The following is a 26039-nucleotide window of genomic DNA, read 5'->3' as shown; positions in this document are numbered from 1 at the left end:
AAAAGCCTTTGCTCACATTGCTCTCCGATGCCAACAGAAACGGAATATTTCTGCCGCAGTGAATGTAAGTGTGGCCAGATTTGTTTGATACTGTCGCCGACAACCAGCCTGAAGCAGCTAATGTGCGTTGCATGAGAGTTTTACTGCTGGCTTGCATACAGGTGAGCCAGAGACCTTCTTCAGGATCCAAAAGATAAACTGGAAAAAAACAAGACCAGCAGGGCCGAGAGGAAAGATGACCACTGAGTGAGTATTTTATGGTTAAAAATAAGCTTAAGATATAGAAGAAAACAGAACCTGTTAAACATTTAAACGTACAGATCAATACTTGCTGTTCGACTCTCATCACCCACTGAAGCACAAGCTGGAGGTCATCAGAACCCTGAACAACCAAAAATCTGCGTTGTCAAAAGGGTCAAATGACAAAATAAGGGCAACATTTGCCAATGAGAATTAGAGCCCTCAGAGTCCAAGCAGATTAAATACTTCAAATAAATCCTGTCCGTGCAGCAGACTGGACTTACATCTATGTATAATGTGTTGCTACAGGACTCATGAGTTATGGCAATAGAGGGGATCAAATCTGTAACCATCCAACAGCTACCAATATTTGGTGGTCAGCAGTGTTCCTTGTGACCGATGTGGATCAGTAACCTGCGAGTCTTCTCAGAGGTTCTCTTGTAGAACTGTATAAAGCTGGTTTGGTTTCACATCTAACAGGCTCGTTAAACTGAAAAGGAAAACTATTTACTCAGCTAATTTATGCATCATTAAACAGCAGACTCAACCCTGAACATGCACAAGGTGAAATGTTAACTGGCTGATTGTTTGTAGCCTGCCAGTCTGTTAATTACATGAAATTAAATGCAAGATCATGGCTCTTCCTGTTGACAGAGAACTTGGGCAGTGCTCTGTCAGTTTTACAGGAAAATGTGTTGCTAACTCCCAAATGCAATGCCTCACCTTCAAAAGCTTTACCTGTACGTGTCCCATGAATGCTACTAAATCATATGATATAGGCCACGCCCATTTCTACCAAGAAAGTATTTTCAGAAAAAAGTGAGAAACATACTTTTTCGAGCCCATCCTAGGCGCTGTGTTGAATCTATGGACTCTCATGGCTGCATGGATTTGTACGAAATCCAGTGTGCGTGATCTCGGATCATACCACACTAGATTCCTTCAGTATGGTTATGATCATTTAAAGTGGCTGTGGCTTGTAATTAAAAGTCTTACTTTCATGAAATTTCACATTCTAATGTTCAAAAAATCATTCAAAATCGCACGTAGCCGGAATTTATTCAGACCATCCACTGAATGGGCTAGCTGTTTCCCCCTGTCTTTGTGCTAAGCAAAGAAAACTGGTTGCTGGCTCAAGCTACACTGACCAAGCAGACATGAGAGTGGAATCTATCTTCAGACAAACGTTTGGCAAGATAGTGAATAAGCACATTTCAGAAAAACTTGAACCAATGCTTTAACAACAAAACACTGATCATTAGCAGTAAGGGGATAAGTTCCCATTTAGAAACACACAGAAGCATGTCCGGTTATCTCTGTTGAGATAGACACCAACACAACCAGCTGTTCCCAGAGATGAGGACCTCCAATATGGCCACCAGACACTAAATTATGTCACATGAAAGCCCTTTATTCACTACTTACCTCTCTACATCCCACCTGAGCCTGTTGAGACAGGCCAGTCTGTCTCCCCCTCTACTTACAGCCTCACATGATTATACCACATTATTATCCTAGTGGTACCCTCAGTGTGTCCCGCCGTGCTAAGCTCTGTTCAGACGCACTCACCTGTAATTAACCCTTCTGTTTATTGTCCTACATTATTACACACAGCCTGTGTAGAGCTGCTCTGGGTTTCAGCCTGTACAAGTACTGCTGTTATGGTGAACACCTGTCCAGGTGAGTTGGAAATCAGTGCTGGGTGTCTGAGGTTTAAAGGCACACCTGCTGGGCTGGAATCAGCACAAAGCACAGGACTTTGCTGTTGCTTCATCTCTCACACACTCTGGGACTCTTGTGGCAGCTGTCCAAACTGTATTTACAGCAACATTAAGACTAGCAACTGGATCTGGAATTGATTGTGCTGAAGGAAATGAATTACACCACAAAACCTCCGAGGAGATCATATGCTTCAGTTACAGCTTTGTTTTGATGCTGTAAACCTCATATTGATTTGTCAATGAAGCATAACTGTTGCATTGTAAAAGCTGTCACAATGAAGACAGTTTTATTATTCATATTCTTATTTGTTCATACTCCAACTTTTACTACCATAAAAACTTTTAAGATCAGTCATGTGCTTCTGTGTTCTCATGCCGTCTTTGTGGGCTGAGTTTGTTATAACTGTAAAATAAGGTATAGGCTTGGCATTTCCCAATCCACTGCTGCTGAGGAGCATTTGGTTTGTTAGAAAAATGCACTGTTGCAAGCCAGGCCACTGGAAAGGAGCTTGTTCCTGGTGTTGCAGAGACTATTTCAAGTATTTAGCCATCATCTTATCTGCAGGCATGTGAGAAACAATTTTTTTTAATGCATCCTTAATGCAATGCCAAATAATTTCACTTAAGACCCTTTGCTGAAAATAAAATAAATATTAGTGCAACACTTTACAAAAAGGATACAAATCAGTAATGATTAACTAATGCAAATGACGAATGCAGGATGTGTCACACATTACTGTTGCTCATCGTGAACTAATGATCAAATCATATGGACTGATTCATTGTCATCACCTAATGGATTATGTTATGTATTATATCATTATGTAACTTTTTTACCTTTAAATAACAGCAACACATAACATTGTTGTGATGTCATGAGTTTTGGGATTTGTATTTAACAGTGATGTCACACTCAGAAACTGTGGGCGGCGCCAAATCGCACAAAATGCCAATTTCTACATAATGTTACTTTAAGGAATATAAATTCACAATTGTGTCACATATGTGGCCAAATTAGCTGGATTCCAGTTTTATCAAACTTTATTTCAGACCCATGTATTTGCTCAGCGCCTCTGAAAGAACAACCATACATGTTCTTACAGAAATATCAAGCTATTTCTTAAATCAAACAAGCATTTACATATTAAACATAAATACATGACTGGAGTTACATAGGTGAAATAAACTCTTATGTCACTTAAATGCAGCTGTTTAACAGTTTGTCCGATATAATGTATATGCTGACTACAAACTAAACTCATGACGTCAGAACATTGTGATGTGTTGAACACTTGTATGTTGAAGTAAACATATATGTAACGCTGTGATCCTACCCTCTCACTGAAGTTACATAGAGCAGAAACAAGAGACAGAGACACCATTCACCCTGTTACATCACACTGTACCATCAACATGACTCTGAAGCTGGTAGTTTAAGGTGAAAAAGTTACATTATGTTGCTTTAAAATATATGGTCACCACAAACACTACTGGAAGTTGTCCCACGATCTCATAAAAAATATCTAATGGTTTCTCACTAGAGTTCATTTCGTTAACTAAAACTATAACACAAATGTTCGTCAACGACCTTTTTTCCATGGCTAAGACGAGATGATGACGAGCTAAAAATAGATCTTTCATAATGAAAACTATGATGAAATGTATGTTTTGTTTTCATTGACGAGAAAGGACTAAAATGTTAGTGATGGGCTATCAGAAATTTAAAATGCACAATATTTTTCCCCAATTATGCATTTAGTTTGTCTGTTATGTGTAATGTATCCATATTCCCAATCCTGAACAGAGATCTGTGTGGTAGCCTGTCCTGTGCTCCAAGTGGCAATTACGGAGAGAGCCAAACGCTCAAAAGTGTGGTTATACTTCACGAGAATTGATGCAGACAATGCTCGTTGCCACAGTGCAACAAGTCTTTTGCATGTAAGGGCGGGAACATGAGAAATCTTTCAAAACATCTGGCGAAAGTGCATCACATACAGACGGAGAAATGCACAGTTTGACAGCCTAGCTCGTAGTTCCTCTCCGGTTTCCACATCTACCTCAGGTATGTTGTGCTAGCAGGACCCACACAGAGTTATTTAAATTATACAGACATGGGTTGATAGCCGTTAGCAGTGTTGGGGAAGCTACTTTGCAAGCGTAGCTTTTAAAACTACATGTATTTCAGCCTTGTGGTAGTTTGAACAAACTACATTTCTACCCCTGGAGAAATGTAGTTTGTAAAACTACTGCTAAAAAAAGTAGCTTTAGCAACTACTTATACTCTTTATACTCATTTAACTCAGCGTTAAATAAATCAACATATGGTGTATGTGAAACAAAATATAATAGCCTACAAAAAATTCACATGCCAGCAGAAATATGCCTCTCAACTCAAGTTTTATTTTTTAAAGAACAAAAGCTGACATTTTTGGTCAACATCACAGGAACTTCAGAGGCACTAACACTTAGAACACTAGAACTAGATGCCAGGGCAGAACTGCTTGTTGACACGACACATGACACAAAGTTTTTATACATTATAGAGTATATATATATATATATATATATATATATATATATATATATATATATATATATATATATATATATATGTATATATATATATATATATATACCTAATATACTGTAGTAGCTCGTACATGTTACCACTGTATTTTTTTACACTGTTGTTGTTGTGAGTAATAATTTAATTTGTTTTACATTTCTTTACATTATAGAGTCACTGATAGTGAATTGTTGAACATGGCTGTTAAGACATGTTAAATAAAGTGTTTATATGATTTATTATCACATTATACTCTATAATAGTTATTTGTTCTAAATAGTGCTGGCTCAGTATTCAAGAATGTTTATATAGAGTACAAGACAATAAAGCAATTGTTCATTCTGTTCTTAAATTATTCCATTATTTCTCTTAAACAGGTGACAAAGAGAAGGTAAGGTATTCATCAGGTATGGCGGCTGTAACATTTATAACTAGCCAAACACATTTGATAATAACACAAGACATTTTGACTGAAAGCAATGACTAACTGAACTAAAATGTTTTGAGTTGTTATCGAATAAAACTATGAAGGATAAAAATGACTAAAATGTGACTAAATCTAATAAGCATTTTCATTTAAAGACTTAGACTATGACTAAATCTAAAACAGCTGCTAAATGAACACTGTTTTTCCCAAGTCCACCACCATCCACTCCACCCTCTGACCTGAAAGATGGCTCATATCATGTACATGTGATGTGAACTTGATATGCAGGGGTGGAACAAAAATATCAACAAGGCAATATATACAGACACATGTAGAGACACAGCGATGCTTTGACCTACATCCTAACAGTATCATGCTCATCTGACTGTGGCCATTTTGTTGAATGGACTCTTTCATTTCCCTGTTTTTCATTGACACTGTTCTGACAAACTTTGTATTTAATCACAAATGTATGCCCTTTAAGTCTCCACTTGTTATCTTTTGAGCTTGTCTGTGTCTAATAAACAGTATGCAACAACAACAGGGGTCTACTCGAAAAGCGAAATTGTCACACCGCTGCAGATCAGATCAGATCTAAGGCATCGGTTGTGGTTAAAAGCAGAGAAGCCAACTCAGTGTGAGCAGCAGTGCACACACTCGTGTCTCAAGTTTCGTCTTTTAGAGAAATCACCAGCCAACACACTGATTGACTTTTTTGTCCAAAACCTTTTAAAGCCTCTGCACCATTTACAAGATGATGGCTGTTCGACCACATTACGACTGCAGGGCACGAACAAACACAAAGATACATACATTTACCAACACAGTCATACACACAGTTTAACACACCGCCAAATCTGAGGAGGACGTACACCTCATCCATCCCAGTTCACAAAGTGTCCATATCTCAATATCTCCTTCTGTCCTTTCCCTCTTTATGTCTTTCTCTCTCTCTCTCTGTCTCTCTCTCTCTCTCTCTCTCTCTCTCTCTCTCACACACACACACACACACACACAGACACAACAATTTCAATCTTTTAATCAGTTTATTGCCTCAGTGGAAGGGCTGTGTTTTGATTGTAAAACTCCATCAGACCACATTGAACTAATACAATTAATCAGTGGTATTACAGCAATATGAATCAGGTCAGAGAGGATATTTTATTCAGAACATGGCACATTTACTGTAAAAGTGACATTTAAAGGTACGTTTGTTTCTGTATCTATAACTGGATTTCGATTGAACTGCATTTGAACCATTTACAGTAAATTAGCATGTGTTACATTGCATGAAACACATCTAACCTGTTCCAGACAACAGAAACATCTGAGCTCCTGCAGGGTACTGTCAGGCTGTATTATCAGTCAAAATATGCTTCGAAAATTGGCTGCAGGTTTGCGATTTTTTCCAGTTCATCAAACACATAGAATCTAAAAATATACCTTGAGACCTTGTCATTGTAAGTGGGGATGACGATGTCATCTCTGGGTTTTCCAGTGGGCGCCATACTTCATTTTAAAGTGGTGCCACAACACCAAATTCTGGAAAACTAATAAGTCTGTTGCTTGTAGTCAAAAATCATCAGAATTAGGAATTGAAAATAAGTCTATTAACAGAAAAATAATAATGAATGATGATTAAATAAGTTACATTTTCCCCTGTTTCCATCCGACCAGATGTGACAACGAGCTGCTTTTCTTTGGCTTATATCAAATCATTATCATTTTGTCATTTATAACAACTGAAGATATTTTTGGTATCTACTTATTGTTGATGGGTGTTGAACCAAATAAAAGTTTTAAAGATGTTACCTTGTGCTCCGTGAATTTGTGGTGGCCGTTTTCACTTTTGTTTTAAGGCCTACATGATAAACAGTAATGACAATAATAATGACAATAATTGTTGGCCATAATCTAAATATGCAAAGAGAATGAAAAATTACAGGAGGAGAGAGAAGCACCTCAGTAGGAGTGGTGGTGGAAAGTTTCAACTTGGAGTTGAGTTCAATCATTCCTCATAGCTGCACTGTTATTAGTGCTGCTAATGCAAACAAGTGGTGTTATTGATGTTAAATAAACAAAGGTAATCACTTTCTGCAAAGACCGGTAGAGCCACACAGGAATAAATAACTGTCGATATATTTTTATCATCTTCCCTTCTGAACAGAGAACCATGATCCCCCTGGGCCTTTATTCTCCTCAGTTTCCTCTGTGTCATTGTGCAAAGCCTGGCAACATGAGTGAGTTGGCATCATCTAATTTAATGTTAGCTAATGAAGTGACTGATAGGAATGAAATCTCTTAGGTAATTACACGGAACAATAGGAGAAACTTAAGCAAAGAACATTAGATAAGCTGTCTAGACTGTCACAACACCCTGAAGAAGGCTCACCAACTGTATTGTGCTAAATTGTCAACAATTGACCGGTGTATGTAGCCAGCCTACGTTATGATAGACATTGAATTTGTTAAAATCTTACTATACACGATAAAATATTCACAACTGGGGGTGAAAGAAGGCTGGTACAGTAAGGCATTCTGTACCACTTAAATATTCAGTGCTGGTATGCAGCACCGGGAAGAGAAGACAACAGCTGCATGTCAAAACCCACATCCAAAACCAGTCACGATCACATCTTCAACAAGAAAACACATCTGCTGACGCTGTGTCATCTTAAACAACATGTGGTTCCCTTATACATTGCTTATAAATTATTCTAAATTGCTTTCTAAAACATTTGTGCTGTGTTTTTAATCTGTGCTGGAAGGAACCCTGCTGCTTTTCTTTAACTTCTGGTAGTTACAGCTGGCTTACATCAATACTGCTGCAGCTGACTGTCTGATATCGGGTGTTGTGGGGTTTTGGCAGGCACAAATGGTAAAGGGACTTACATTTCTCAAAGCGCTTTACAACACTTGTCATTTTAAAATTCAAAGTCTAAATACATAAAGAAAGAAAACGATTATTATTTAGCATACGACTAGAAATAATCAGTTATAATCTCAAAAAGAAAATGTAAAATGAAATGATGTTAAATTTAAAAATGCAAAAGCTGAAATGGAAAGGCGCTAACTGAAAGCATTTGTTAAGATGAAATTGTAAATGGTACCTCTCAGCAATACATGTTTTTTTAGGCTACAGCTCTTAATAATGAGTACAATATATATATAAAAAAGAAATCTATGAATGTACTTGTGAACGTAATAACAACTCAACTTATTCTGAAGTTACTGCATGCTGATAAAGGAATATTCTACAGTTTTTTTCATAGTCAGGAATCCATATCATGAACTCTACCACTGACTACCTCTGTAATGAACTGGCCACATTTTTGCACCTTGACTAGACACAGTTCAGCCATTTACCATTTCTGACCTCGTCTTGTTTTGCACAAAACTAATCCATGATGGAATACTTTTTAGTCCATATTTAATTGAATGTGATCATTTTGAATATAACTAAGGACCTCAGTCTTGATTTGAATGGAACATTATTATATATTCAGTCATTTGTTTTTTATGTTATATTCAATAATACAGACAGATTTCAACAGTGTTTGCTCTTTTTTAATTACTTTTATATCTTTTCAAAAAGTGATCTACAATTCATTACTTCACATGTCCTGACAGTAAAACATCATTTCATCTTCCTTCTTCTGCTGGTCTGAGTGCAAATGGTGTCTGTACACTTTCATTAGACAAAATAGACACAATCTGAACAAATAATCTGACATTATTCTTTTCTGCAGCAACAATTAAATTAACCCCTTAAACTATTATTATATTAATGTATAATCAGAGCCACAAAATGACATAAAATCTGGTGTTGTAGTCCACACCGTTTGACCACCGTGAACACATTTTCTTCCTTAGTGAAGAGCTTCTTTATAATGCAAGGTAGTTAATGCTCCTCAGAAACAAACATCAGTAGAGAACATTGTGGAATGGAACCCTTCAAACCTAAAAACATCTTTTGAAACAGACATGTAGAGTGAAAACCACCTACAATTTAAAATCAGCATGTGTCCTTTCTGCAAAATGTTATCCTTTTAGTTCCTACGGTTGCAGCATTGCCTCTGTTGTGCAACCTGGCCAAACATACAGGTTGTATGTTTGTAACTGTGGCTCAGGGTGTGGTGTGGCTGCAAGACAAAGGCTGCCTCTGTTCTAGAGAGATTTATGGCTGTGTAACATAACAGGGGATCACTTAGCGACTAGTTTGATGTCACAGTGAAAAAAAGCAATGTGACGAAATCGTACATCTTTCAGGCACAGGCCTTCAAGAAATAGTTCAGTCACATATCAGGATTATTGTAAGGTAAGTGGGGACACAGAGGCAAGAGACATTGGGGAAATTTTTTGTGACATAGAGCATTTTGAATTTCATTATCTGTAGTTAAAGGTCCAGTGTGTAGGATTCAGTGGTTAGTGGTGCTGTTGCATATTACAACAATAATTTCCACCTTGTTTCACCTACAAAAATACTGAGAGATACCTTTTGGTTAAACAATAAGATCTTGTGGTAACCAGAAACACAAGTGATGCTCTGAAATCTCAAGAGATGAGTTGTTACAGTTTCCCTTTAATGTAGGAAATCAACTGTGGAATTGCATGGTGATATCTTTTTTTTTTTCCCTTTTCCCCTGTAGGGTCTCTCCTGAAACTCAGCTAGCAAAACAACTGATGCACACAACCGCTCGGCCTCTTTAGCTTCCCAGAAACTTGATGTGATCTCTGTTCTCTACTCTCCTCACCATGAAAACACAAATGTTTCAGTGAAGACGACTTAAAACTTTAAAGTCATACAAATAAATAAAAGCAGTAGTCATTAGTGTTACACCAGAGAAAACAGTAGAAACCAACTCTAAAACAAAATATCTACATCTAGATAATCTTTACCTGGTGCAATTGTGCTTTAACAGGCACTGACTACCAAATGTCCCTCTTCCAATGCTCATTGGATTTCTTTCTTTCTTGTGGCTACATTTGAAAATGTGTTGAGATCCTGGCGTTTAACGGCATTCATCTCCAACATCTTCTCCCCTTTCCCAGATAAATCACTACAGGAACATCTGCATGTACTGTAGAAACCAAATGTACCTAAACAAAGCTACTTTCCACACTTTGACGTGAGATACGTAGTGGGAGGATGTATCAAAAAACAGAAGATCAAACTGTTGTGTACGGGTGGTATTTTCAATAGCAACTAAAAATTAGACTATACACTATTTTCTGAATATTTGTCCTTAGTCTGTGTTTAAAATCAGTTTTCCAGAGAAAAAAGAGTACATATTCCTTTAAAGGAATCATTTTAAAGCCTTGAACCCTTGTTTACACTGAAAATATGATGCCAATCAGTAGCTCTCTGAATGACTCTGATATTAATATCTGCTTTGAGTATACAGTAGTCTTCGAGAGTAACTTAACACCAAGCTGAAAAGCATCTTTCGACTGGCACCGTACTACAAATTAAATAGACTTTGCAGGTTTGCAGAGATAAAAAAATAAAAACAAAAATACACTGCAAATGGCACCTATTGTCACCTGTAACAGTTGCCTTCAGTTAATCAGCAGTGTTATGTGACTGGCATTGTTATAAAGGTCCCATATTATGATCATTTCCAGGTTCATACTCTTACTTTAAGTGTCTCCTGCTGCAGCACCTCTTAACACACTTTTTCAGTGCCTGTCTCTTTAAGGCCCCCCTCACAGTCTGCTCTTATTGTTCAGCTGCCACAAGCCTGAGCAGGCACCGCCCACCATGTTCATCAGCTCTACTGATGTTTTACCAGCATGGCCGTACTGTGCACATGGCTGAGGGTGGTGATGCCCAGATAATCTTTCTAGGTTCCTTATTTATTCATTTATTTTCAGAAGAAAAAAAAATCATTCTGTTTCACACATGATTTTCTTTTTCTTTTTTCCTTTTCCCCACATGTTTTCACATGTGGAAAATAAAATTAAGGAACACAAGACAGAAAACAATTTAGTTCAGACTAAGTAAATAGATCACCAGAAAACATAATATCCTCACTTGCCTGTCAGGGCTTCTGTAGCACTTGGACCCGCTTTCCTGCTTTAATCAAAACATGAAAATCGTTCTTGCTACAATATGAGACCTTTATATAATACCTCTGAATGACGTGTCTCTGGTTCCTGTTTTTGAGAGGCTTGTGAGTCTCCTCTGTTATTTGGAGTTATACAATAACTAGTTAAACTCTTGTGTGGGGTGTATAGCCATCGTGACTTAACAAGCTCCACCATGTTAATCGCATTAATTGCAGTCACAATGAGTATACTGCGATGTGCTGGCAGCAGCTTGTTTGAGAGCCTTTGGGAGTGTCTGTCTGGTGTCACACCATCTCTTCCCGCCGCTCCAGACTGCCAGACTGGATGTTGGCTTTGGGACTGTGGGGTTGGCTCAGTCCCAGTGCCTCCCCTCTAGCTTTGAGCAGTTGTTCTGGTCCCCAGTGCAGGCAGAGGGGGCAGGGGCACGAGGCTGGATGATGCATGATGCTGGTGGAGGGGTAGAGGGCTGCTGTGGTCGGAGGCAGCCCCCCTGATCTGTTGTGGTACTGGGAGAGGCGGAGTGCATCCAGGGTTCGCATGGGTGCGCTGTAGCGACTGTGAGCTGAGGATCCTGGTGAGGAGAGAGCCAGGGGGTAGTGGTGGTGGAGGGGAAGGTGTGGGAGGTGGGGCGGGATGAAAGGGTACGGTAGGGTGGAGGAAGGAGAGGCACGGCCCATCAGGAGTGCTCCCAGGGGGTCGACAAGAGGGTGAGGCCACGGCAAGGAGTGTCTCTGCCGTTTGTCCTTCATCCTCCTGTTCTGGAACCACACCTGGAGAGAGGGGAGCAAGAAGGAAAGAGGTGAGGAGCAGGCCTAGCCAAGTGGAGTTCAAATAAACTGTTAAATTCACATTGATAATGAACATAATATTATAATGACAAATTATTTGATTCATATTATTTGCTGTTGTGTTCTTGTTTCTAAGGAATTACAGTGAAACCTCTTCAATACTGTGGACTGTTTGGTTGTTATGATTCTTTTTTCATATATATATATGTATATGGACTTGTGTGAATGTTGATAAACTTAACAGGTTCCATGAGTCAAAGCAGCTCACAGCAGCACTCTGCAGTAATTGTCTTTAATTAGTTGTTAACTTGGAATGCTAACAGCATCCAGTAATAACATGCCAGTGTTCTCCAGGTAATGTTAACAGGTTCACAACTGTAAATCTGCTAGCGTCCTCTAATTAGCACTAAACACAAATTATAGTAGAGGGAGTAGCATTAGCTCTGCAGGTATTTGATCATAAACCAAAAAATGAAAATTTAGACCAGATAATGCACCAGATGAAAAGTCAGAGCATCATCAGTGTTATTATAATTCACTGGGACTGTAAATATTTTCATCATATTTTAATAACAATCCATCTGATAGTCGTTGAGATATTTCATTCAAATCAAAAATGTCAATTAAACAATTAAATCATGGTGATCGATCCAATATTTGTCCAAAAATATCAACTTGTTGATGGTGACAACTGAAGGGATCACTGTAGTCATTAGAATACAGACTGTGTGAACCAAAAATATATAGATGTATATGTAAGGGGTCTAACTTTTGATGTATACATATATTGTTCTTTAGTTTTACTAAATGTATTTAAACGTGCTCTTCTCTGTCGCAGCACTAACATCTCCACCTTCTGAAAGCTGAGACTGACAAGTTGCCTGTGTGTCTGTCGTCCTGGACTATTTTACCAGTTGATAGAATCTCCTGGAAGGCTGAGCTTCTAAAACGTCAGGTGGCAGCGTTTACAAGGCCTCGCCTCACATTCCTGCTCTTTCATAAAAGACCCTGCAGTGGTTGGCAGAAAGGTGGGCGCATTTACTGCGTATTAAAAGCTGCTGCACCAGGCCAACGGGTCTCCACATCAATGTTAGACCCTGCTTATCCTGTCACTACTCGTCTGTCACCTCATATTCATGGGAAATATTAAGTGTTGTCATTTAGGTGAGTAGCTGTTTTTGATTTTTCAGCTCCTGGTTGACCTGCTTGCTTTTACTTTGTCTGTGTCTAACAGCAGAGGCTGTGAACACATGAGGTAAAACAACAGAATTTCATAAAGCCTGATATTTGGTGAAGGAAGTAGAAGGCTGTCCTGAGACCTGGATGAGACAGCTGTTGTTTCAGTGTATTTAGTATGTACCTGGAGCTGAAAGGCAATTAGCTTAGCTTAGCATAAAGACTGTAAGAAGAGGTAAACAGCTAGCCTGGCTCTGCCCAAAGTTCACAAATAAACCTTCCAACGCTACTTGTGCTCACTGACTCACACAATGAATCTTGTTTGTTTAATAAACAGTAACAGAATCATAAAAGTGATGATTAGGGTTTTTTAGCCAGAGATTCATCACTGAAGCAAACATCTGGACAAACATCTGGACAAACATCTGGACAAACTATTCCAAACACTAAAACCACAAATTGGTTTTCTGTTTGATACAGATTTAATACAAGATGTTAAAGGAATTGCTGACAGTTAGAGAAGGAGATCGATACCACTCGTATATCAGTACAGTAAACATGGAGCTAGAGCCTGCTTAGCTTAGCACAAAGACAGAAAACACAGGAACACAACTAGCCTAGCTCAACACACGTGAAATAAAAACACCTTTAAAGCTCACTGATGAACATATTATATCTAACCGTTTAATTGGTAACCAGAGTGTTTAAATGACAATTTATATGTGCAGGACGATTTCAATAAGCTCCATACTCACACGTCCAATTGATACTGATCTTATCATTTAACTCCTAGAAAGTGTAACAATAATTTTAAAATGGTGAACTAGTTATTACCGTTAATAGAAATTCAACCAAGACAACAAAAGCATACATATTGATTATGTCTGGACATCATGTATGAACAGACCGACCTTTCATTGCACACTACCACCATAGCTGCACCTACTTCAAATGCTCGTTGTTGTCAATGTAAATTTGAGCCAGAGTTCCCCCCGATAATCAAAGCAACCACTTTGGCTGACGCAGCTGCAGTGTCTCTGGGCTCACAGGGAGGGCAAAGAGGCCGTGTGGCAGAACAGTGGCAGCAGCCCGCCCTATCTGCTCCACCCAGCGAGCCCAGAAGCACTCCTGCAGCTAGAGCGGCTCCCGAGGATGAGCAGCTGGCGACAGGGACGGAGGCCGAAGACGTCTGTTTGTTTGCCAGAGAAACTACAGCTCCTAAACCGCCATATCAGACCGCAAGAAACCAGAGCTAGTGTCTGAGCTCAGTCTGACAGGCGGAGTGGGACTGATCTTGTGAGAACTGCAGTGAGATCCATGATAATGCATCACTCCACTTCACTGTCACAGTTTAAAACAAGTCCCCAGCTACCTCAGTTGTTAAGGAGAACGCTGCAACACTGTTTTGCTGTGAAGCTCCAGAAATGTTTTGAGGACTATGAAACTTCATCTGACTTTCCATCAGCATGGGGGGAGGAGGTGATGACTGAATTTTCATTTCTAGGGGAACTTGTCCTCTAAGTACTTGACTAAACGCACCTATTTACATTCCATCCCAGAAAGGTGTGTCGCGACATAAAACAGTGTGCCTTGTCTTCATTTTAGTGAAGTTACACTGTTCCCTGGTCAAGCCTTGATTAACCTGTGCCTGGCTCTATTTACTGGGGGTCAGAAGGGGCCCTCAGAGTTCCTCCCACTCTCTGCGCAGCTGTAAAATATTTCTGCACTGTAATATAAAACGGACCCAGGGCTTGCTGTGTGTTAACAGTGTGTTCAGATGCACAACATGCAACTGCTGTTTCTCAGATTCTCTGATTTCTAGTTGAGCTGTCAGAGCTGATCAGATGCACGGGGTCTGATTAATGAATTTTCTGAATTGAATGAATCTGAATTGGAGAATTTGGTGGCCTGTAGATTAATTTATGACATCATCGAGTGAACATTCAGTGATAGAAGTCATTTTATTATAAAATGTCAGCAGGCTCTCGCTCAGTGTCTTATAACCACAGTACCTTTATCGTTGTCTCCGGTAAATTGAGCGCCGTGGCCAGTTCGCAGCGCCGGGGTCTGGAGACGTAGCTCTCCTTCACGTACTCCTGCTCCAGCCGCGACAGCTGCTCGCGCGTAAAAGCTGTCCGGTGCCGCCGGCTTTGGTCGAGCAGGGCGTTGCGCGGGCACGTCTCCGTGTGCTCCTCTCCGCCGGAACCGTGGATAACGGCGGCGGCCGCCACCGGCGTCTGTCTGCCCTCTGACACTGAAAATGACGCACACAGAAGCACGGGCTTACAGGAGGCACCCACAGAAAACTAAAGGTCCTACTCGCGAGTGGATGCAGCTTCGATAATGCAGGCGCTGCGTGCTTCATGAATCATATACATTCATTATAGGCCCAAATGCTACACTGCTACAAAATGAATCAATGACTTCATTCAGACTCTAAGCCTGTATTCTACTTCTTAAACTAAATGTTGTGTTTGGTCCTCTTTTAACAGCTCAAAACACAAACTTCAAGAGTCAAAGAAGAAAAAAAGGCCTGCTGCAAGGACAGATCTAATTATTCACACATACAGCAGTGAGGTCTGTGGGATCCTGCAATGAGGAAGTCAGGCCAACGTCAACAAAAATGAAGGGTGAATAATCGTTTAGATTAGACATTAGACTACATTTGATGCGGGGTTATCGTCTGTAAAAGTTTCTGTAACAACGATGTGGACGGTATCTCAAAACGATAAATAATTCTTGATTCCGTGTGATGGACACAACTTTGCTGAAAAGCTGTTTACTTACGCATCAGGCTGTTTCTGTGTGAAACTGTAAAAATCCCTCCTGTGTGTCCCTCAGGTCAGATATCCCTCCACCGGCCGCTCCGCTGCAGAGGCCCTGAAGATGCTGCTGCACTCCGACTAAAAAAAAAAACTTCTTCCTCTGTCGCACACACACTTCATCCAGGTCTGCTCAGACAGTCAGGGACAAGATGAGGTGTTTTTGTCCCGACACCCCCCTCTTCTCCACCCCCACCCCCACCCCCTCCTCCGCCTGTCTGCCTTCCCCGGGGCTGCTCTCCTCTCCTCTCCTCCTCTGCCCCCTGTCACAACGAGGTCCAGACGGGCCGTGGTGTGCGCGTCGGCCCGGCGTGGCGCCGCGGCCCGGAGAGGTGCTAAAGGTGTTTATGGATAAAGCCTTTGGTCTCCGTCTCGGCCTTTGTACTTTTGTTATGGAGAATTAGAGACGCACCGGCAGAGACAGCAGCCAGACCCTCATTGTTCTCCGCCGTTTGATGTTTGGAAGTAAATCATTACAGGTCTAATGGCTCCAAATTGGCCGAGGTGGATCATGGGGGAGAGGAATTAATAATTAAGATAATATTATGTCTACAGCCTACCTGTCGATACCTGAGCCGACCCTTATTTTCAATCGTTATTTTCAGTTTTTATAGGCTGTTTTTATTTGTTCTTCACGTTTTAGTAATTATGTTCCAAAGTGATGAGCCTATTGTTTCATAGATTTTCGCATATGACTGAAGTCAATGAGCTGACAAACATTTAGTTATTTACGGAGGAGGCTGTAGAAAGGAAGAAAACTGTGTGTTTTAAACATTTCTTGGATTTAAATGAAACAAAGAAAAGAAAGACATTTTATTTTGCAGTAAAAGCTTTTGATTATTTCACCAGGTGATTTAAAATGTTTTGATCAGGCGTGTTAATCGTAATAACTAGTGGCTCGACAGGGCAGATTAATTTAATTTAACTGAGCTGTATGGAGCGTGATAGCATTGCAGTATCAATCAAAACGCGATCCTCCCAGTGCAGAAGCTGACCCTTGAACGTGTGTTTTGGATCTTATTATGGCTATAATCTGTGCTGATTGTTAATCCAGCGGCCAGATGATAATAAAGAGGACAGGGGAGGACAGAGACAGACAGACGCCAGGTAGGGTGGAGTCTCTGTCACACGCAGGATATTCATCATTATAAAAACACTCAGGTAGGTGACTATAAAAGAATCAGTAAGCCATTTCCGAGCTGTCCTGTGCTGTTGTGTATTAATCATAAATTATTTTTTTGACGTTTTAAGAGTCACACACTGCTGCTGTCGAGCTTTCTGCTCTGCAGGAATTGTTGTTTTATGATCTTTATGTGTCGTTTCCTCAATTTGAACCCACTCATTCCTCACTATGTAGAATCATATGGACCCCACCGCTGTAGGTGTAAAAATATTATATTATATTTTTAAATATATTTTTTTTCTTTTCTTTTTAATGTATTCAATCCCAAAATGTAGTTAAGTATTCAAGTGGTAATCCTTCCCTTTGTCACAATCTGGAATACACGTTTTAAGATGACAGAAAATGACCATAAATATAAAATAAAATGCAAATATCAATATGAAATGACAATACATTATTGTATTACACCGATTAAGGAAATATTTAATGTTTTACATGTTACATGGACTGTGCATACACAAATGAATATTCCTTTTGTGTGCCAAAAAGTCATTTATGTTCTCCTACAGTATGAAAGCACATAGGGGACTTTATTAAAATGATAATGTAAACTTGAAAATGAAAATATAATTCAACAATAACATTATATTTTCCACATTATTGCCACGTTATTTGATTTAAAACTACCATTAAAATGCATCAATTCAATTTTCATGTTCACTTTTTGATACTTGTTCTCCGGATATATCAATATGAAATATCGCAGAATAAAGTTGCTTATGAGATAGAGAGAGTTTTGCCTCCCTGTTAAAGCTCATATGAACAAACATTCTTGATGAACTTATTTGGGATTTGATTTAACCAGGTTTTACAGCTGGAGACTCTGAAGCAATTAGTCATTTACTGAAATATCAGACATGCTGGCAGCTCAAAATAGAGTTACAAGGAATTTTCATGAGATCAGGAAGAGTCATGAAGACTGAGCAAACATTTTTCAAAACTCCATAACCAGAAACCCAGAACAAACTTCTTAAGGGGTTGATAGAATAATGTTGAATCATGTCACCACAAATCACAGATGTAGGGCAGATGAAAATATATTGAATATGATCAGGTTTTACAGATGAGGTTCTCTGAGACCACAAACAGAAGTGATGTGTTTTATGTAGCAGACTTCTAAAACATGTCGTCATTTCAAAATTCTAATTAAATGCACAAAATGTAAGAAATTTAGCTGGAAACATCAAAAAATAAAGTAAAATCATCAACAGACTGTGAAGAAAAAACAGGTTTTGAGTTATGATGTCTATGTTTTGTGTTGCAGAGATCCAGTATCTACTGAAGTTATCATGCTAACCAGATGGCCCTGGTCCGTCCCAGTCCACAGCTCCTGTGCTGGTGGTGTGGACTGGTGCTGGTACCGGTACTCCAAAGATCCCAGTCCGGACCACTAAACGAATGGCTAACTGAGCTCAAGCCTGCTAGCTCACGGCTGCTACAGTGAGCAGCAGTTAGTAGTTACCCTGGTGATATGATGCCCCATGATTGTTTTGATCATGATTTCGACAGGTGGCTAATTCTTACATATTGCATCTTTAAAAGCAATTCCCATAAAAGAAGTATAAAGTATCAAAGTGCTAACATGCGTACAATGATAATGGTAACTTGTTGATGTTTAACAGGTATCGTGTATAACATGTTCACCATGGTGGTTCAGCATGTTAGCACACTAACAATTGCTAATTACCTCTAAACACAACACAAAGGAAAGTTGAGACTGATGGGATTGTTACTGGTATTGTAGGTACTACATCATAAATTTTGAATTTTGAATAGATGGTGGCACTCGATAAAAGGTCAGGAGATCAGAGTAGTTATAATTCATCCTCTGGTGACCATGAATATATGAATAGAATTTCACAGAAAGCCATCAAATACTTGTAGAGATATTTCAGTCGGGACCAAAGTGGTGGCGACTAACAGACATCCTTAGAGCCGCTCCACCAGTATGACTACAAATAGAATGGTCAAAAACTGTTGCAGGTGACGCTGAGGTTTTATGACTTTTAGTGCATGCCATGTGCAAAAGTGGTCCTGGGAGTGTTGGATGTTGAAACAGTGAGGCTACAGTTCAAGAAAAGTTTATATCTGCTGATGGCAAATGCTAGGATGTCCCAATATTTACTTTAATCAATTATTTCTGTTTTCTAATTTGTTCATAGACAAATGTCATTTTCAAACTGTTTGTTTGCCTGTAACCTTTCCCCCTTCTCTGTGAGGCCTATGCCACCTTGTATGTTGCCACTACCTGTAATGCTCCACGCTGGATTCTGCAATTACATGTTGATAGCATCCTTTGTTAGATCCTCCCTGTCTGGTAAATGCCCAAATCTTTTACTTCCAGTCCAGGCTTTCTATTATGAGTGCCCCCTTAATATTATTGTCTCAAATAGAAAAAATAAATAACAAGCCTTTTAAATTAGCATTAAGTGTAGTTTTTATTTTGGTATTATAAGACCAAAATATCTCAGGTCAGATAATGAGCTCAAGTCCAAGGCCACTGCACACCTCAAAGCTTCTCCTGTTTGTGTGTGTGTGTGTGTGTGTGTGTGTGTGTGTGTGTGTGTGTGTGTGTGTGTGTGTGTGTGTGTCATCATGGCAAAATGTGGTTCTGAAGATACCGATTGTAATGGGAACTACTAGTTTTTACTATTTTGCCAGATGTTTATATGTCTGTATGTCTGTACAAAAACTTCACAGGTCTGTAGTTGAGATCAAAATGAAGGACGAGTCTGAAGATGGGTGTGGTCCAACCAATGACTCATGTAGTAATGACTGGTAGTAATGTGGTTTGCTACACATTTAATTTGGTTAAGTTAGGGGCAGCCCATCCTCATCAGAAAAAAATGGAAATATAGGTCGACTGCGAATGCAGCTTATTCCGACCCATATTTACATTTCTTTTTAGGTGGTGACTTCTAGTGGCTGTAATAACAGGACATATAAACATATTGTATGAGACTGAAGTTACATAAGTTATGCTGGTAGTTTAAAGTAAACCAGTACAAAAGAAATGTCAGCAATGTACAAATGTAAGCAACATAAGCAAAGGTAAGCAAGAAACAATTACAAGCAAGACTTTTACCCAGGAGACCACTGTTGTTCCATGTTAAACCAAAAATCAATGGTGAGTTGTTGTTGTCTTACCAACATAGTTAAGTATACATAGCAAGTTATGTATTTAACATAACTTGCACAAAACTGAAGTAACATAGTTATTGTAACTCAAACCTATAGTATATGATGAATGTCTGTTACAGCAAACAATAAAAACTACGTGGTTAAAAAACAAACATTGAGTGTCGGTAGGAAACAGGAAACAAAGTTTCATGTGTAAGTCTGATGTTTTGTTGTCTAACCCAACGAAGGCTCGCCTTTATGCCGCCTTAGTTTATTCACATTGAACCAAGCAGCGCCAGCTTAAAGCCGCTCCAATGTGTCATTTCATACTGCATGCCGGCATTGCAGAACCAAAAAAGGTGTGACTGTACACATCATGACATTGAGATCTGTGTGTGTTTGTTGTTTCCAGTTTCCACCTGTAAATCTAAACATGTATCCGCCGACTGTTTATAATCATATCGATGCTCTGGTATGGTTTTTTGCACTAAATTACCTAATTACATAATAACCATCAGTAAATATGGACACTGTCTGGCTCTCACTCGCGAGGAGGGTTGCTGTTTTTTTTCCAGGGGAAAGTTCACTGAAGTCTCTGTCGGGAGGGCTCACCATCACGGTGATTTTTTCAATACAGTAACTACAACAACACAATAGTGGAAGGAATCAAAGACATGGTGAGTTAAAGTTTTTTGCTCTAAATCACGTCACCACCATTCAACTGAGGCGGCTGCCTGAATCTGCTGCCAGGGACAGACGCTGTTTTTCAAGCAGAAATGTGATGCATAGGACAGACAGGATGACAAAGGGCTTTTCCTAAATTCTGCATTTTCTTCCTCATATAAGATGCTGAAGACACTACCTGCTACCACATTAATGTTGTTTGGTCCTGTAACCTTGCTTTGTGGGTTGAAGTGTGGGACATTTCTCAGGATCTGTTCAGTTGTCAGACTGAACTCCATCAGTCCGACACATTCCTGTCCCACAGTGCTGGCATTTCCATTCACACACACGCCGTCTCGCCTCTGTTGTGGCTCTGTTACTACCTCCGCTGGCAGATCAGAGGCGGAGCGAAACTGTCTCCCCATTCTGCATCTGTAACTTTCCCACAGACAGCGAGGTGGAATATCCGCAAGATTCCCGCCTTGAAAGGGCAGTGTGAACGGGGCCTTTGTCAATCTGGAACGACACACTGATTCCTCCTTTGTTCCTGACATACACGCATCAAATTTGTACGGCTGCTAAAGAAAGAATAAGAGTTGTTTTGTGTAATTCTCTAAAATCACTTTCAGAGCAACATCGTTCTCCCAACATCTTGGGAGGACATTCTTATTTCTGTTAAACCTCTTAGACCCTACTGGGCTTCTGGTGGATCAGTCAGGACAAACTCATGCTGTGTATGCAGCCAAACAAACTCAAACCTACAGAACCTTATTTTAAATTCTAGCAGAGATACCAAAGCTCCTACAAATGCCACATTTGTTGTCTTGGGTTGGAATATTTCACTAGTGTCATAAAAGAATAAAATGAAGCAACTTCTTGTTAGCAGAATGAAAAGGAAAACTGAATTTTAATAGGTTAAAAAATGTAAGAGGACATATGCCAGCTGATACCATGTTTTTGGTATATGCTTGGAGTGAATTGTTCTCCATGTGCTATATGCTATATTATTTCTGTCTCAAATGTCTTGATTAAGGGCAGGAACTCGTAGCATAGGGGTTTAAAGTCCATAGCCATACACTGCGTCTTCACTTTTAAGTCCAGTAGCTTGCGCTCCTTCCCTTTGATAAAACCGAAGATGTTTTTCGTTCTCTTTGTGGTCGACACTGGGACAGCATGAATACGGTTCTAGTGCCTGTTGAATGTTGGTGGTTATATAAATGCTCTGACCTCAGTTTGAGGTCACGGGAATACAGTTTGGGTGGCTGTCACTTAGATCGATGAAGTGTCCTGTTCTGTGTGTGATCAAACACTGTCCTCTTCACCATAGCCATATTTGAGCAACAATGCACATGTTGCATTACTTTTCTATGCAACATGTGTTAAACATATGTGACTAGGCTACACATGTTGCTATACAACATCAGACAATATGTGTGTTGTCCCCAAGTACACCCACATACTGGATGTGTTTAAAATGATAAAAGGTTTATGCAGCATATGCTAATGTCTTCATCTAAAATTCTAAAGTTTACAAGTATGTTTATTTTGCTGTTGACCCATATCAGTAATGCCTCAGTGCAGTAGAACTGATAACTGGAATCCTTCAGTGGCAGTGAAGATTTGAAGCTTCATTGGGTACCTTCATTTCTTCAAGATGATGGATAACAGTCCTATGTCATATTTTAGGACTATTTAGGAGGGCTATTCTAAGGTCTGTCTCATATACTTGGGGGGAAGCCAGTGGGCCTTATTGTATACAGTGTGATCACATCTTGTCCAATCACCAGGGTTGAACTGTCTGCTAGCAATTAAATACAGTGTGTTGAGAGGGAGGAGGTTATTAATTATTGACATTTTTGGATTCACTTTAACTCTTCATCCTGACAAGAATAAAAACACCCATGTTCTCCTTAAGCCTTGAAATTGTTCAGTGTTCAATGTGATTCTATAAAACCTAGGGAGAACAGTTGGTGCTTCCATCTTCTGTCTGGGTAAAACCCAGAACTTTCACCTGAGACCTGTGTTTGAGTCCCACGAGTAACCATAAGTCAATGCCTCTTCCTGTTTAGGTTGCGCAGCGGCAGATGTGCTTCCTTTGTGCTATAATTGAACCTTCATTTGTCAAGACATTTAGGGAACCATATATGGAAATGATGTCATTTTTCTACAGCCATTACACTGTGCAATCAGTATTTAATTTAGAATTATAAGTTCAAGCAAAAAAGTTGTCTATTGCAAGTCTAAGTAACTCATTTATTTTAACCAAAAGCATAATCTATTCCTTAACCTGACCAAGAAGTTAAGCTGAATAAACCTAACCAAACTGCAAGGACTTGGCGGGACGACCTTAAAGTAATGTCATGATATTTTGAGTTTATATCGTGGGACACGATATTTACCACAATATTCTGAAATCTCCTCAAAAGCACTTCAGAAATGCTAGGACTGAGCGACAAAATCAAATTTCACAATATTTCTGACTAAATACAAGGACATCGATACTGCAACAATATTGTAGGGATGACTGTTGGTACTTTCACAAAATATTGACAGAAATAGACTTTTGATAACCATCAGTAATGTGGATATAATGACTAAGCTGGGAAAGGTAGGTATTAGAACAAGTAGAACAGTCTGGTAAGTTCAGAAAATTACACCACTTTTCTGTAATGCAGCCTTTAAAAACAGGAAAAGACAACACTTATGCTATATAAAGATATCCGAAATCTCAGAAGGTATGTAGTCTCATATCACCATAACGATATATATCATATAATTTTCCCAGCCCGACTGCAACTGTTTCACAGAAGTTACAGTCCAGAACTCAAAACATATGAAATGTTTCTCAGCAAGTTTTATTCTATAAGTTTAGCTGGACGTTGAGCCCTACATGTGCAGAACTGATGCTATAGAGAAGTAAATAGAGCATCATAGTTTAAAGCTTAAGGCAACTGACCATGTGATCATACCATGCATTAAAAGGAGAGGCTTTGACAGATTACTAATGGCGTGTAGGACTGAATTTGTTGTTCTCACAGGTAAAATGTCCTGACTGGGTATAACTTTCTACCTATAAATAGGTGACTTGCTTGGGGCAGTTGGAGACAACATTGTTTCTCTTTGCTTTGGTGGTCCAGACTGCATCCTGATCAGATTCCAACCAGCTGTTTTTTTTTTATTCACACTGCCATTTCAGCAGCCATAAGCTGGCACCTCACCTCAAACTGACACAAGTTGTGTTGGTCTGTAATTGACTGACTAACTGATTACAGCGCTAAGTATTGTGCACATGTGCCTCAGAAGAGCAGATCACTCCCATTGTTGACTGCAGAGTGATGGTGGCCTTATGAGAAACACATGTCATCCAGAAGAAGCAACAACTACCCATACAGACACGATTAATATTTTTATTTGTGACTCAGCATACTGATGAGATTTCCTTGTGGGCTTTGATTTCAGCCTCCACACCGGGACTTTAGAGATGTAATGCTTTCCATTGTTTGCTGTGTCACTCTGCCAAACCCTGTTATCCTAAAGGATTAGTAGTTTTGATCAAATGATCAAAGTACACTGTTCTGTATCTGTAAAACATATGGCTATTGAATTTGCCACACTTGGGTATTTTACCATCCATATTTGTCCTGAGTCTGCCCTGCACACGTACTGTGAACACATTTACTGAGTGACTCAGATTTTGTTCCTGGTTCTGCTTTTGCAGTTTTGCCTTTGGTGTTTAAAGAGTGCCCACTTTCTATCAGCCTATTTTTTCTAAATGATTGATATCCAGACCAGAATCTTTTTCCAAAAACCACAACTTTTTGCATACTTGCATATTTTTTTTAATAATGACAATATCGCTGAAAGGCACAGGAATGGGTTGATGTGTTGCTAAGTGGTGCAACATAGCAGTGGTTTCTGCAAATCACGGCCATGTACATGTCATAGGCTAGGCACACTTTACACATTACATGTTTATGACCAAACTTTCAAATTGTGAAAGACAGTTGGAGAGGATAGTGGTAGAGTTACAGGCAAGAAGGCTGCCAAGCAAGTGACCACTGTTCAAGATTGTGTTTCAACAATTGTTGATCCTGAAAGCTCTGGATATTGTTAAGGAGACCTCTGGACAATTTCCAGTCGTGTTTGTGCTTTTTGTGCCTAAACTTAACCAGATCATAAACACAGCATTGTTGCAACATAAAATAGCAGGGCCGGCCCTGGGCATAGGCAGTATAGGCGAATGCTAAGGGCGCCGTCATCCACGGGGGGCGCCGCAAAGAAGGAAGAAAAAAAACAAACAAACAATTTTTTACCAGCGCTATTACTAATATTATTTCGAAATATTATATAAGCCCACAGCAACATAACCTTATTGCAAAGCCTATTAAATACTGGAGAGGCCTTTCTTCTGGGTTCCTGGCTCGTTGCACTGTACCTGCCCTCTGTGAGGGTGGGGGCGGGGTCGAGAGGCGAGCTGCCTGAATCTGACCCAAGACCAAGAGAGTTTTATCAGTACCGTAGCGGAAGTTCCGCTGCGGAACCACTATGTCCAAAAGACTGAAACCATCCGGCGCCCAGGGAAGGAGAAGAAGGAAAGCAGAGGAAGCAAAACGTGAAAAAGAAAGAGGTACAGTAACGTCAATGTGATGAAGTGAATGAAACTAATATGCATCGTAGTTACCGTTGTTGGAGCAGAGTGTTAGCTTGCTAGCTTACTGCGGACGATAGTAGCATTGTTTAATAATCAGTAAATAGCTGAGTCGACGTAAGTTAATGTTACTCCACCTTAAAGTCATGAGGGACATTTGGAAAGTTAACATCAGGTCTGTTCAGGTGTTATTTTAACCTGTTGGCTGCGTTTTCCTGCTTGTATGTCAGTTAAAATGATATTAGCTTTCCACCCACTTTATAAGTAATAGGGTAGTTGTAAGACTTTGGTTTATTGTCTCACAGTTTATGTTTGTTAAAGTGTATTAATGCTAATACTACTTTCCCATATCATTCATAGGCTACATATATATATATATATATATATATATATATTTATATTTATATTTATATATATATATATATATATATATATATATATATATTTATGTATATATATATATATATATATATATATATATATATATATATATATATATATATATACATATATATATATGTAGCCTATGAATGATATGGGATATGGGATATGGGAAAGTAGTATTAGCATATACACACACACACATAAATTTCACTGCACTTTACTGCTTTTTGCA

At 39.3% G+C, this 26039-nt stretch overlaps 1 protein-coding gene across 1 annotated transcript; it reads right to left on the bottom strand.

Annotated features, from left to right (window-relative positions):
• Positions 1-11307: 11307 nt before the first annotated feature.
• On the bottom strand, positions 11308-16248 carry eve1 (even-skipped-like1). Its single transcript, XM_073494045.1, is given in 4 exon segments — positions 11308-11793; positions 15000-15217; positions 15220-15241; positions 16222-16248. Coding segments are annotated over 4 exon segments (753 nt in total).
• Between the last annotated feature and the right edge of the window lie 9791 nt (positions 16249-26039).

This window comes from Pagrus major, chromosome 23, assembly GCF_040436345.1.
Source record: "Pagrus major chromosome 23, Pma_NU_1.0".
Taxonomy (NCBI): domain Eukaryota; kingdom Metazoa; phylum Chordata; class Actinopteri; order Spariformes; family Sparidae; genus Pagrus; species Pagrus major.
The sequence above is the reverse complement of the archived record's forward strand: the minus strand, read 5'-3'. Positions and strand labels throughout refer to the sequence as shown.